This window comes from Brachyistius frenatus, unplaced genomic scaffold (assembly GCF_029030835.1).
Source record: "Brachyistius frenatus isolate BFR_SWC_R1_liver_20210118 unplaced genomic scaffold, ASM2903083v1 Contig_56, whole genome shotgun sequence".
Taxonomy (NCBI): Eukaryota; Metazoa; Chordata; class Actinopteri; family Embiotocidae; genus Brachyistius; species Brachyistius frenatus.
Window position 1 is genome coordinate 468,299 of NW_027210655.1, and position 13,869 is coordinate 482,167.

Consider the following 13,869-nt stretch of genomic DNA (forward strand, 5'->3'; position numbering starts at 1 on the left):
TGTCGGACCAAAAGCCACATTTCTAAAGCACCGTAATTAAATATTCGGGGTGTTGGATGTTTTAGGTGTTCATATGCAGAATAATACAAATCAAAACGATTTTGGTCAAATAAAAAATGCGTCTCCTGAGACAAATCTGTCAATTAAAATGTCATTAATATGGAGTCATTAAATAAATAAATCTAAAGAGCGTGTTTGCAGGGCAGCAGAGCTTTTCTTGTTTTTTGTTTCTCGCCTGTGAGAAATCGGCTTAATTTTATCGCCACGTCAGCAAAATCTCGTCAGTCGTTCTCAAAATCACAAAAAAAAGAAGCATATTAACAAATGCAGTTTTAGCAGACATGATCGCACGTTTACAACCAGATCAGTTTTAACAAGAAGAGCTGAGTTAGGTGACATAGAGTTATATTTACGTGACTGCGCTGCCTCTTCTAGTACTAATAATAATAATAATACATTTTATTTGTTTCGCGCTTTTCAAGATACTCAAAGACACTTTACAGGTTAAAAAAAAATGATCAACACAATAAAAGTATAAATCACGCAACATTAGTCACGTCTTTTCTTTTTACTTCCTTTCTTTAGCAAAATGATGGTTCGAATCATCTTTTTAGAGCTATACATTAATATATATCTCCCAGTGACGGATAGCCGGGTTTATATGTACGTATTCATACTGCCGCACAGTTTAACCTCCTCATCTTAAGCGTCGCGTTTTTATTTTTTATTTTTAGTGTTTTTTTATTTTTTAAGGAAGCGAACTCGGAGGGCTGAACTTTGACCCCGTTTTGCTTGTGTGTTATTGCAAAAGGCCACGGAGCCAAGTGTGCTCAGTCAAATGAAATATCCTCCCGCAGACATCAGAGGAGCACCTCCTCCCCTCCTCTTTCTCCTCCTCCCGTCTCTCCCACGCCGCCGCGCCGCTCCTCCTCGTGACACATGTAACCAATAACTGCGTATGGGTTCCCTCCAGTTTTCCACCACTTAGCTCACATTTTACTTTGTTTACTTTTCTGGTCTGAAAGCTTCTTTTGTTTTTGTTTTTTTTAAGGACGAAGCAAGCTCCAAGCTTGTAACTTTTTATTCGAGTATATATTTGTATAAATGCGGTATTTATTCAACGGTTTCATGATATCGCTAAAGGCTTTAAAGTTACATCACGATATTGTAAAGATTTGCCTGAAATCTGTGCGGTATAAAAGTGATAAACTCAGCCAAATTAAATACGAAATATTTGCAATGGACTTCGTCACCGTCTTTTCACCGTGAATCACCTGAATATTGCGTGGAGAAGGGGTTGAGTCACACTACTCGCAGTTCCTACGTTCCCTGAAGGCAACGTGCTGATGTCACTCATCAGGCCACGCCCCCTTCCCTCCCCCCCACACAGGTGAGGGCCAAAAGTCTGAAACTGCTGTTTTTGTAAAAAAAACAAAAACAAGATCTGAATCTGAAAGTATACAATGAAAAAAATACGTGCTACAATTTCAAAATTCATAAGCAGACATTTATTTTATTCAAAATAATTTCAGAATTGAATCAAAATTATATTTAAATTGAGAAAACTTTTCTCACAAATTCTTTTAGTTTAAATAAATTACTTACTTACTTTTTTTTAAACTGGCTCCATAGAAATCTGCAAAGGGAAAAATAATTTTTGTTTTGTTTTTTCATCTACTTTTATCTCAAATATATATATATATATATATATATATATGTATATAAATCTATAAATCAAGAACACAACAATAACAAGAGAGTCACACTTAAAAAAAACAACAACAAAAAACAGGCCGAGCTCCTGCACTTCATGAGCAATGTGAAAGTGAAGTAGTGCAGTGGTCAAATTCAGTTTCCTAAGATGGAGACGAATAAAATAAACGTGATTGTAGATCTCGGGTGTTGAGCAGAAAAATCTTAAGCTGATACCTCAGCCGTAGGTGAGAGAGGAAGTTGACGCCTCGAGGTTTCTCCCCTCTGAAGGATCAGACATTTCTTCATCGAGCAGACATTTCTTGCAGCCGCAGACCTCGTTTTTTTTTTTTTTTTTGTGCGTGTCAGCTCCGATGTCATGGTGGATTTCAGAGAGAGAGAGAGAGAGAGTGTGTGTGTGTGTGTGTGTGTGTGTGTGTGTGTGTGTGTGTGTGTGTGTGTCTGTGTGTCTGTGTGTGTGTGCGTGTGTGTGTGTGTGTGTGTGTGTGTGTGTGTGTGTGTGTGTGTGTGTGTGTGCGCGCCCTCCCTCCCTGAGTGCATTAGCATTTCTTTGCCACCCCACACACACACACACACACACACACACACACACACACACACACACACACACACACACACACACACGCGCACTCGTTTCCCCATCCGCCGTCTTCCCTCTGATGTCACGCCGGAGCTCAGACATGTTAACACGAACCTTCATGCTCGGTCTGTCGCTGGAGAATATTCTTTTACCTGCTGCAGGAAGACTTTCTTTCTTTTTTTTTTTTTTTCCATTTTTCTCCGTCTCCGTTTACAACAGATCAGAGGCCTCCGCCGCGCCGCTGAACTCCTGAACTCCTGTATACATCGCTAATGAACCACTGGATTGTTATACAGCCACATGTTAACAGGAAAAGACAGGGGGCTCTCGGGGTGTGTGTGTGTGTGTGTGTGTGTGTGTGTGTGTGTGTGTGTGTGTGTGTGTGTGTGTGTGTGTGTGTGTGTGTGTGTGTGTGTGTGTGTGTGTGTGTGTGTGTGTGAGACCAATGCATTACAGCATTGAAGGTTTCTTGGCCTGGGCCGGCTCTAATTGATAGGGGCTGCTGGTATTTACTTACATTCTCTGGGTGGATTAAATCTCAAAGGAAAGGGGAGGAGATGGAGGTTGTTTTTCTCCTGGCTTTGTTTTAATATGTTTTAATATGCAAGCTTGAGTGTTTATATATATATATATATATATATATATGTGTTACTTTACATATCATTTAGGGTACAAAACCCAGAACAACAAGAATCAAGAAAATACAATTATATATATATATATATATATATATATATATATGCATGTCCATATATATGTGTATATATACACACGCATATTCAAACATGTCTATATATATGTGTGTGTGTGTCTATATATGTATACACACACTCGCACTGTATGTGTGTGTGTGTGTGTGTGTGTGTGTGTGTGTGCGTGACGAGAACTGTCGAATCCTGTAAAGCCGCGTGACGTCGAGGCGCCACAGAGCACCAAATCTAATCAGCAGCAGGTCCGACCGCCGCGTCCTGTCCCGCTGCGCTTCGGTCAAACGTGCGCGTTGGGTGTGTTTACGGGAGCTCGGAGCCTCGTTCACCGCGCCGTCGGCGGTGAACATCACTACCGACGCGCTCTCGTACGCGGCCTCGGGTCCGCTCGGGTAAACCGAGACGCTCCGGTCGGCTCCCCGAGAAGTCCCGGCCGAGGAGGAGGAGGAGGAGGAGGAGGAGGAGGACGACGGGGGTAGGAGAAAATGGACGCCGCGGGCCAGCCGACGAGATTCTTCTTGTTTCAGTTTTCAAGTTACAGACTTGTCAAAAAGCGGACGGGAGTTCAGACCGGAGGCTCCGACTTCAGAAGAAGTGTCGTCGGCCGGCTGAGCTCCGACCGTACGAACGAGCGTGTTGTTAAAACACCGTACGTCGGGTTTCCCCTGTTTCTCATTGTTTCCAGCCATTTGTTTGCACGCGGTGGGTGGAGGTCATCCGTCCAGCGTCCTGACGGTTCCTCCTACGCTCTCACTCCACTTCCTAATTTGGGCACGTTTCCGTCCGATAGTCCCGTGTTCCTGTCTTCTTCTTTTTTTCTCCGTTTTTATTGCGGTTATTGTTTTTTTACCTGGAGATTTTTTTTGGCGGGGTTTTTTGTTTTTCGTTTTCTCGACAAACATCGCGGTCGCCGCGGCGACCGTCAGAAACGGACTCGCCGACGACGGCGACTCGACGTGACCATCTTGTCCGCCATTTATCTCTCCGGCGACACCGCGTCTCAGATGACACTTTCAGCTCCACAACAACAACAACAACAACAAAAATAGGACAACAGATTTGTGTTTTTGAGGCTCTCGGTGTCCAAATTCTGCTCAACATGTTGCACGAAAATAGGAAAAAAATAAATAAAATGAGAAGCCTAAAAAATGAAACGCTGCCCCCCCCCCCAACCCCACCTTCACCCCCTCCCCCGCCAAAATAAAAGATATTCTTTTGTGCAGAAGTGCCTATTTTCTCCATCTCCGTTAATGATGTCTTCTCCGTTTGAAACCTTTTGATTTCATATGTTTCCGTGCCGTGTTTACACACACACACACACACACACACACACACACACACACACACACACACACACACACACACACACACACACACACACACACACACACACACACACACACACACACACACACAGTTAACTGCCGTGTGCGTCAGGTTGGAGATTGCAGGGTTGATTATGTGTCTGATGTTGTCGACAGAGTGACATCCCTTCTAATGAAATAATGGTCTTGTGGCAGAGTGCTGCAGGATTGCATGTTGTAGACTTCAATTACAGACAAGATGATTTGATTTTCGGGGATTTTTCTTTTCCTCTCTCTCCTTTCAGTCAGGAAAAAAGAAAAAAACAAAACAAAACTGCAGGTTTAAAAAAAAAAAAAAAAAAAAAATCTTCCTTTTTAAACAGACGCACTTACAACAAACAAAAAGGCTGAATGGAGGATTTTTTTTTTCCAGCTCGACTTCGGTCTAAGTGTTGTTTATTTATTTTCTTTAGATAATGGATAGAAAGGACTCGGCGTAGTCTTAATTCGCCGTCTCTTTAGCCAATCTAAAGCAGCCGCTGCCCTCCTCGGGTGTGTAACCGCCGCTCACTGCTGGTTGTTCGGCCCGAACCTACCCATTTCTGCTCGTCTTATGTCTCCTCTTTTCTTTTGAGATGCATTTCTGCTCCGCGACATTCGTTATTCTTCGGACCGTGTAATTTCTTATTTTTTATTTGTATTTTTTACGACACGGTTTTATATGCTTTTGTCACTTCTTCTGTCTGGTGTGAAATTAACACTCACACCCCTTTTCCTCCCCTTTCCCCCCCATAAAAAAAAAATGCTTCTGTGTTGAGGACACTTTTTAAGAATATCACAAAAAAAAGGAAAAAAAAGTCACAGCTGAGTTGCTGCAGGTTTAAAACCTCAAGGACTAAAATGTAGTCTCAACTTGTGTGTGCGTCTCGGCAATTCACAGAAGAACACAATAAACCCGTGAATGCCAATTTTGAATTTATCGAATCACCAAACAAAATTCCCTCGTATATTAACGATCACGGGCCTTTTAAAATACAGAAAACTCAACAACTTCACGACACACAACGCAAAAAAGACAAATCATGGACTCCAAAAAAAAAAAAAAAATTTGCTATGTACATTCAAAACACAAAACTTGCACAAGAAATACAGACAGAATAAGTTGAGACCACAGAAGGATCCCCCGGATCATTCGTGGCTCCGTGACCGATCCCTCTTTTTCAGTTTGAGGTTCAAATGATGAAAATCTTTGTCCAGATGAGGATTTACGCAAGAACGCCTTACAAATCTGAATCTGAGCCCGAAGCTCTCGTATGCAAGTTGGCTTTTTTTGCAACCAACCCTTACTCAGCACTTTGAATGTGTTTTAACATGCAAACGGAAGTTCAACCACCCGACGTTGAGTCTCCAGACGGTCTGTCCGTCGTTTGCACCGTGCGGGCCTCGCTCTCAACCGCTCCCATCTCTCGTCTTTGTGTCCTCCCCCTCCCCCCTCCCCTCCTCCCCCCAGGGTGGACCCCGTTCCTTACGACACTCCCAAGCCGGCGGGACACACCAGGTTCGTGTGCGTCTCGGACACGCACTCGCGTACGGACGGCATCCAGATGCCCTACGGCGACGTGCTGCTGCACATGGGCGACTTCACCGAGCTGGGCCTTCCCTCCGAGGTCAAGAAGTTCAACGACTGGCTAGGTACTATAACTGCTTCACACACACACACACACACACACACACACACACACACACACACACACACACACACACACACACACACACACACACACACACCGCTGACGTGCTAATGGTCGGGTCGGAGACACGAGACAGGTTGCGTGCTTAACTGGTAACCGGACCACACAATTTAACCCGCCCGCCCCCCCGGGCTGCTGTGCCAAAGTGTCCTGTTTAACCTCCTCTGACCTAACAACCTGGTTCAGTTAACCTTTGACCTCCCCTTCTGGCCTCATGCTCTCTGTGTGTGTGTGTGTGTGTGTGTGTGTGTGTGTGTGTGTGTGTGTGTGTGTGTGTGTGTGTGTGTGTGCGCTTCATCAGTGGAGCTGAAGCGACTATGAAGATGTTTTTTTTTCTTTTTTTTTTCACACACCAGAAGAAGAAAAAAAAAACTTTCACCAAGAGCATAAATCGATAAGTGCCACCCACCACACTTGGCCCTGTGACACGTGAAGACTTTTTGAAATTCTTTTTTGGTTTCAATCCTTTTGTAATTTGCCTCGTCGAAATTTATCGCTTCAGACTGAATATGAAGCAAATTCTTCAGGCGTCACGATTCCCATTTAAATAAATAGGAATGAAGGGAAAGTGAAAGAAAAAAAACGATTTGCCCTCGGCGCCACAAATTGTCGGCGAAAGTCTGCCCGCGTGACTCCAAAGTGTTTCCACTGAGAAGAATAACGGGCCGACAATCGGGCCTGAACATCGTTGAATCTGCGAGGAAGTCGGAGCTGTGGCTGCTGCTGGTTGGTCGTCGTGGATCCTCCCCTCCTTTACAGAATAAGCCAATTTGAAGGCATAAATGTTACGTTTAACACTTAGTTTTGTTGAAATCGCATGTTTTTTTTCCAGATTTAACCATCAAATATTTTCCCCGTATTTTGTCACGTCGACATCGCAGAAAATACCCAAATATATATCGGATATATTTTACGGATCGCCAACCCCCCCCCCCCCCCCAAAAAAAAAAAAAAAAAACACACACACACACACACACACACAAAATGTAAAAAATACGTTGTTTTTTGAACGCAACGTCTCTCATTGGCTGGTCGTCGAACCTACGACCAGTTCGATTTTATTTATAATAGCGCCAAATCGCAACACGGGTTATTTCATGGCACGGAGGTGGGCGGAGCCTCTGCCTCCACCGGTTGGGTTCCGAGGGAGAGCAGAGAGAGGAAAAGGGCAGCATAGAGATCCAAGACACGAACTGCTGGTGGGGGGGCCGACGATCACAGAGCAGCTCCATTAACAGACAATCAGCAGAAAGTGTGGGAGAGAAAAAAAAAAGCATGAAGTTAATGAGATGTAACGATGAGATATGAGTGCAGAGAGAGCGGGAGATCATGTGGCGATATTCAACGTTTAAGACTCATGAAAATACGTCTCGCGTAACTGCGATGAACTCAAAGACCAACGATCACTTCAAACGCGTGGAAAAAAAAAAAAAGTGAATTTCTGTAACTGTCATGACTTATTTTCATAATTCAAAAGTGAGAAGGCTTTAGCTTTAAAAAAAAGAAAAAAAAAAAGAAGGAGAAGTAAAGTAGTCCTCCTTTCCAAATGTATGTTTTTGGTATCAAACGCTCGCCTCCTGCAGAGTTGAAAGGTGTCCGTCGGAGTCTCGCCTCCCTCGAGTCGGTCTGGATTCAGCAGTTACAGTAGATTTCAGCTCTGACCCAGTTTTCACAGTGAAAAATAAATAAAAAAATCCAGTTTATAGAAACTTCTCCAACCACTCCTGCAGCATAAATCCACTTCTCCAACTCAGTGCGTTCAAACACTCATATTTTTCCGCAGAGTTTTGCTAAAAATATATATATTTTTTTAAATCGTCGCTTCCATTTCGCTCCTCGTTCTCCGTCCACGTCGAACTCGCACCGGAGTCTTCCCAATCTCTTTGTCCTCCTTTATGTGGTTGATTTTCTTTTACCTGCAACCTTTGTTTTTACATTTTAATAAGTCCGTATTGTTGTACGCAGGCCTGATGTCAACAGAAGACCAAAAACCAGACAGAAAAGCTGAAAGTGAAAATATTAAAGCTTCGAGCTGCTAGAAACGAACACGTGTCTGCAGGCTGTTACTCAACAAACTCAACACATTCTTTCAAACATTACTGTCGACCTCTGAAGTCGTAATTTCCAGTTTTATGAATTGTAAATGTGATTTGTAGTCGGGCAGCCGGTGCAGCGCGCCCGCTTTGCCAGGTCGACTCTTTTAAAGTCCTGCCAGGTGCCGTGCCCTTTAATTTCCCTGAAACACACTCACACACACACACACACACACACACACACACACACACACACGGTGGGACGGGTGGGAGGGGGCGGAGCCAAACTCCAAAGTTATATTAGAAATTCGTCGACTCGTCTTGAAAAATAAATGTCATAAAGAGGAAAAATGGCAAAACGCTTGCCAGAACAACCATAAATTTAAGAAGAAAGGTTGATAACGGCTCGTTTCCAAACAGCTTTTAAATACGTCGATAATTTCATAACGGCAGTGTCGGCAGCCTCTCTTAAAATTAATTTAGGGTTTTCTGACGCTTGCAAAATTGGTACGCTTTGCAGTCCAGCGGCTGTAACAAAAAAAAATTTGGGCTCCAGGACGTGGATGTCTGCAAAAAAAAAAAAAGCCCGCGTACACCCAGTAAGGACAAAATTACGTCGAGCCCTCCGATACCAGCAGATTCGGGAAAAAGGACAATATGCGCGAGATGCTTCGGACAAAAGATGGGAAAAGTAAACGCAGAATTAATAACAACAAAAAATAAAGTGGTCTCTCTTCTCTTCAAATATTCCTCATTGGTTAAATCTGTAGAGGTTGTTTTTTTTTTTATTATTATTTCTGCAGCTTTTACTAATTTTTCTACATAAAGCACCGTCGTCTTCTTTTTTTTTTCTTCTTTATCAGTAAAAGTCGGTTATTATTTCAGCCGGTTGAAGTTCACCGGCTTTCAAGTCACAAAATGAAAACATTTTGATCATTTTTTGTTGTTGTTGTTGTTCTGAGTGAAGTGTTCAGCGGCCGTCGTTTGTTTCTCGCTCTTTGGAGGACGAACGTCTCCGCCGGACAAAGAACGTGTCGCTTATTTACATCGCGGCTTTTTTTTGTATTTATTTATTTATTTTTTACATTTTGCCCGCTTTGAGCTTCGCGAACAGAAAGCGTTCTGATAAAAGAAGACGCAAAGCGCACGTGAAAGGTTTGATATTCCTTCCAAGGCCGCATTTAGTCCTTTTCATTATTTATTATTATTATTATTATTATTATTATTTTTTTAATGAGGGAAAATGGCGGCGGCAGCCTTTGAACATTGTAAAACCGCTTATTATCCGTATTTCCCCTTTTTTTTTTTTTTTTTTTTTCTTAAATAGTCACCGTCTGGTCTGACTTGAAGTTTGCTTTGTACGAGGCTGAACTTTCACATGAAAAATCCAGACCGCCGATGGGAAAACGATGCATTTTTCAGTTTGTTGGGAATTAAATGTTGGTACACGAGGATACAGAGAACTGGCTGTTCCACTAATAATCCCGCTGAGACTCGTAGGGTCGAGTCGGGTAACGAGAACCACTAATGAATTTGAAGAATGAAGGATTTTTTTGTTTTGTTTTGTTTTTTTGAAACACGAGCTCCTGCTTTGCATCGTCCGTTATGTACGGATGCATCAGAGCGACGGCTTCAAAACAAAAACAAAAACGTTCACACTATCACTGTGCAGAAGACGCTGTGTAAAATGTACATAAAAACAGAATGCATTTACAAATCCTGTAAACTCATATTTAATTACAAAGACAACATATCAAATGTTGAAACGGAGAAATGTTATCGATTTATGAAAAATATCTTCTTTTTTTTCTTTGGCGGCACCACGTTTTTTGTTTTTGCAGCACTCTGTAAACGTTTGGGGACTGAGGGAGACCCCAGATTCTGGAGTTTTGGAAGTGAAATGTGGTCCCATTCTTGCTTTGTATTGGATTTATAGGTGATGTTCCACCAGCTGATTTTTTTTTTTTAATCGTTACTCAACTTTTTCAGTCTATTTGTTGCCATCAAATTTAACGTAAGCATATATTTTATTCATGAAACAAGAGAATTTCTATATTTGATGTGTTGTCTTTGCAAAGAGCAACGTCAGTCGCGTTTATGATCACCGGATGAATGAGAAGTTCGCTCGTTGTTTTGTGTCTCGAGGATTCGCCTCTTTAGCCGCTAACTGCTTCCCTTTTGTTGACCAGCTCTGCCGTTTTGGTCATATTAAACGTAGTCTGTGAAGGTGAATGGAAAAGTTTTTAAATCTTGACTGGAAATCTAATTAGTGGACAGATTGACTGTTTACTCGTCTCTTAACTCTGCAAGCGAAAACCTTTCAGACAAACAATCATTATTTTGTCTTTTAAACATTTTCCTTTGCCGTTTTTGTTTTTGTTTTTGGTGGGGTTTGACTTTGACTGTGGAACCAGAAAGTTAATTCTCGTTGCATATATTTTCTTTTACCTCCTGGTTGTCTAATTATCGATTTGACAAGTAAAAGCTCATTTGATGAAACTAGTGTATATATCACTAATTAGAAAACATTTTATTCAGCTATATCATATTTCTTTAAGGGTTAATTTGACGAGAGGCGATGACAGTTTCATTTTCTTACAATCCCACTTCTTTAATTTCCTTCAATTAATGTAGGAGAATTTATTTTCTGTTTTTTTTTTTTTTTTTAATTACACTCCTGTTCCTCCGTGGTTGGAAAAACTGTATCTATAGTAACAAAACAAAAAAAAACTTTCTAATTGACATGTTTTCGGTGCGCTGATGCGTTTGTCCTCGTAAAAAATGTCTCATCTCGGTAGTTTGCGTCCTTCAGAGTTTTGTTTGTTTTTTTGTTTTTTTTCCTGCTGTCTTGGAACAAACAGGAGGGGAGGGGAGGGGAGGGGGGGCTGTTTGTCTGCAAAGGATAAAATAAAATAGAAAATAAAAAATCTCGGTGTATCACTGCATCAGGACTCCGTACGATGCATCTCGGTGGCAATAAAAAGCAGGAGAACAAATTCCCAGTGGAGTAATGGAGATGGAGTTGTTTGATGGTAATTATGTTTTCCCCGGCTTTCCCCTGCCTTGTGGTGCCGGAGAGGATGATTCGCTTTTCGTTCATTCGTGTGTGTGTGTGTGTGTGTGTGTGTGTGTGTGTGTGTGTGTGTGTGTGTGTGTGTGTGTGTGTGTGTGTGTGTGTGTGTGTGTGTGTGTGTGATCCAGTTAGAGTGCTGGAGGACTGAGCTCTCATTTAAGGGTTCGAAGTGGAATTTATGATCCCGAGATGCGACAAGAGCTAATTTAGAGCAGCGGGAATGAAACCTATAGACCGGGGGAGCCATGATTCTTTCATTTCCAGCATTAGAGAACACACACACACACACACACACACACACACACACACACACACACACACACACACACACACACCCGAACGAGTTGGATTTATCTTATCTGTATCGAGCCGGCGTGTTTTCATTGGATTTTTATTCTCATGTATTCCGGTTCTATTAGTTTTTGTTCCAATTGTGGAGTTGACCACTGCAGAATGGACCATTGTGAGAATCCAAACCATTTTTCTTTTTTTTCTTTTTTTTAAATTCAACAAATATGTTTTTATTGAACTCTTCATTCGCACTTTTTTTTTTAATTCAATTTGGTCCCCCCCCCCTCCTTTGGCTTGCATCATCACCTTCTGCTGTTATTTACCCACGACAATACAGAGCATAGAAACAGGACAACAAGCTAAGAAGTGGCGAGACGAATTCCTTCCTGTCAATCACAAACTCCACGATGTGGGTGGACAGAAGTGTCTCTGCAGTGCATGTAAAGGACTGCACTTTTTGTACTGAGCTTTTGTTGCTAAACATGTCAGGGAGATCTTATTAAAAAAAAAAAAAAAAAAAAAATCTTTCTAAGCATACAAAGAATAAATGAAACCGTAGATCTACAGCCCGAAAGACCAAAGTACTTCAGGCTACACGCGAGGACGTCCTGCATCGTGCGTTCGTCCAAAACTTGACGTCAGAACCAGTTTTTTTTTCTGCTAATGCTAGTCTGGATAACGTCCACGTTCTTGCGGGCTCTCGTGAGTCGTTCCAAACGTCGACGCTTTCAGTTTGTGAAACTCGCTCAAACGAAAACAAAACACGCTTGACTCGTTGCAGAAGAAGAAACAATCTGTACAATCGCTTCTTGACAGAACTGTAATGATTTTAATTTTTTTTTATTATTTTTTTTAATTTTTTTTACAGCCAAACAGTTTGACAAGCGTGTTGGAAAATGTACTTTTAGTAATCCGGATGAATTCATTAGCTTAGTACTCAAATCCTGTCCAAACCTTCGTGCTGGAACAGATCAACGCAGGCAAAAAAAAAATACTTCTGGAAAGGACCGAGAAATTCATCTGCAAAAATTTTAATAACTGATTCACCATTTCAGTCATTTGTCTACAGCAAAAAAAATGCCAAACATTCACAAGCTCCAACCTTTAATTCGTGAAAGGATTTTCAGCTTTTCTTTGTATTGTTTCACAAGGAACAAAAATTCTTTGGATTTTGGACAAAATAAGTAATTTTGTCACCATTTCTAAAACCCAAACTGCTGTCCACAGACATTTCTTTTTACGGTTTTCTGACATTTTGTGGACCAAACACCCAACGGTTCATGTCTTACGTCTCTGTGATGTCCAATTCTCTCTCTGCTCTCCCCTCACCACCAACCGGTCGAGGCTGACGGCCGCCAACCTCTGAGCCTGCTTCTGTTGGAGGTTTCTTCCTGTTTAAAGAGAGTTTTTCCTTCCTTCTGTTGGAGGTTTCTTCCTGTTTAAAGAGAGTTTTTCCTTCCTTCTGTTGGAGGTTTCTTCCTGTTTAAAGGGAGTTTTTCCTTCCTTCTGTTGGAGGTTTCTTCCTGTTTAAAGGGAGTTTTTCCTTCCTTCTGTTGGAGGTTTCTTCCTGTTTAAAGAGAGTTTTTCCTTCCTTCTGTTGGAGGTTTCTTCCTGTTTAAAGGGAGTTTTTCCTTCCTTCTGTTGGAGGTTTCTTCCTGTTTAAAGAGAGTTTTTCCTTCCTTCTGTTGGAGGTTTCTTCCTGTTTAAAGAGAGTTTTTCCTTCCTTCTGTTGGAGGTTTCTTCCTGTTTAAAGGGAGTTTTTCCTTCCTTCTGTTGGAGGTTTCTTCCTGTTTAAAGAGAGTTTTTCCTTCCTTCTGTTGGAGGTTTCTTCCTGTTTAAAGGGAGTTTTTCCTTCCTTCTGTTGGAGGTTTCTTCCTGTTTAAAGGGAGTTTTTCCTTCCTTCTGTTGGAGGTTTCTTCCTGTTTAAAGGGAGTTTTTCCTTCCTTCTGTTGGAGGTTTCTTTTTAGTTTTTTTTTACTCTAGCTTACTTAGGAATTGTTGAATTGTTGGGTTCCTCTGCACGATGCTGTAAAGGTCTGTCTTCAGGACTTTACTGTGTTAAGTGCCCTGAAATAACCTGCCTTGTGATTTGGTGCCTTGTACATACAAATGAGTTGGATTTAATTGAAAGAAGATAGCCAGCAGATTAATCAATAATGTAAATAATCATTCGTTGCAGCCCTATTATGTATTATATTTCCTGCCTGGGTTTGGGTTGCTGCAAATGGGGGGCAGAGTGCTGCAGCACCGTCTGCACCTATTGTTCCCGTGGCCATGGTTCAGTTAACTCTATACATAAATTAGCCTGCAGATAAGTCCATAAAGAAACTCCAGAGCAGGCGGGAAAAAAAGAGGCGAAGGAAGGAAGGTAGACTGGAACGAAATCAACAAGAAACCTGAAAAAAACTGAATCCAGG

The 13,869-nt window shown here is 41.8% G+C and overlaps 1 protein-coding gene across 1 annotated transcript in view; it reads left to right on the forward strand.

Moving 5' to 3' along the window:
- mpped2a (metallophosphoesterase domain containing 2a) overlaps positions 1-13,869 on the forward strand; it is a 62,582-nt gene that overhangs the window by 11,785 nt on the left and 36,928 nt on the right. Inside the window, exon 2 of the mRNA XM_069705459.1 lies at positions 5,815-5,996. Within this exon, the coding sequence (XP_069561560.1) occupies positions 5,815-5,996 (182 nt within the window). The remainder of the gene's footprint in view (positions 1-5,814; positions 5,997-13,869) is intronic.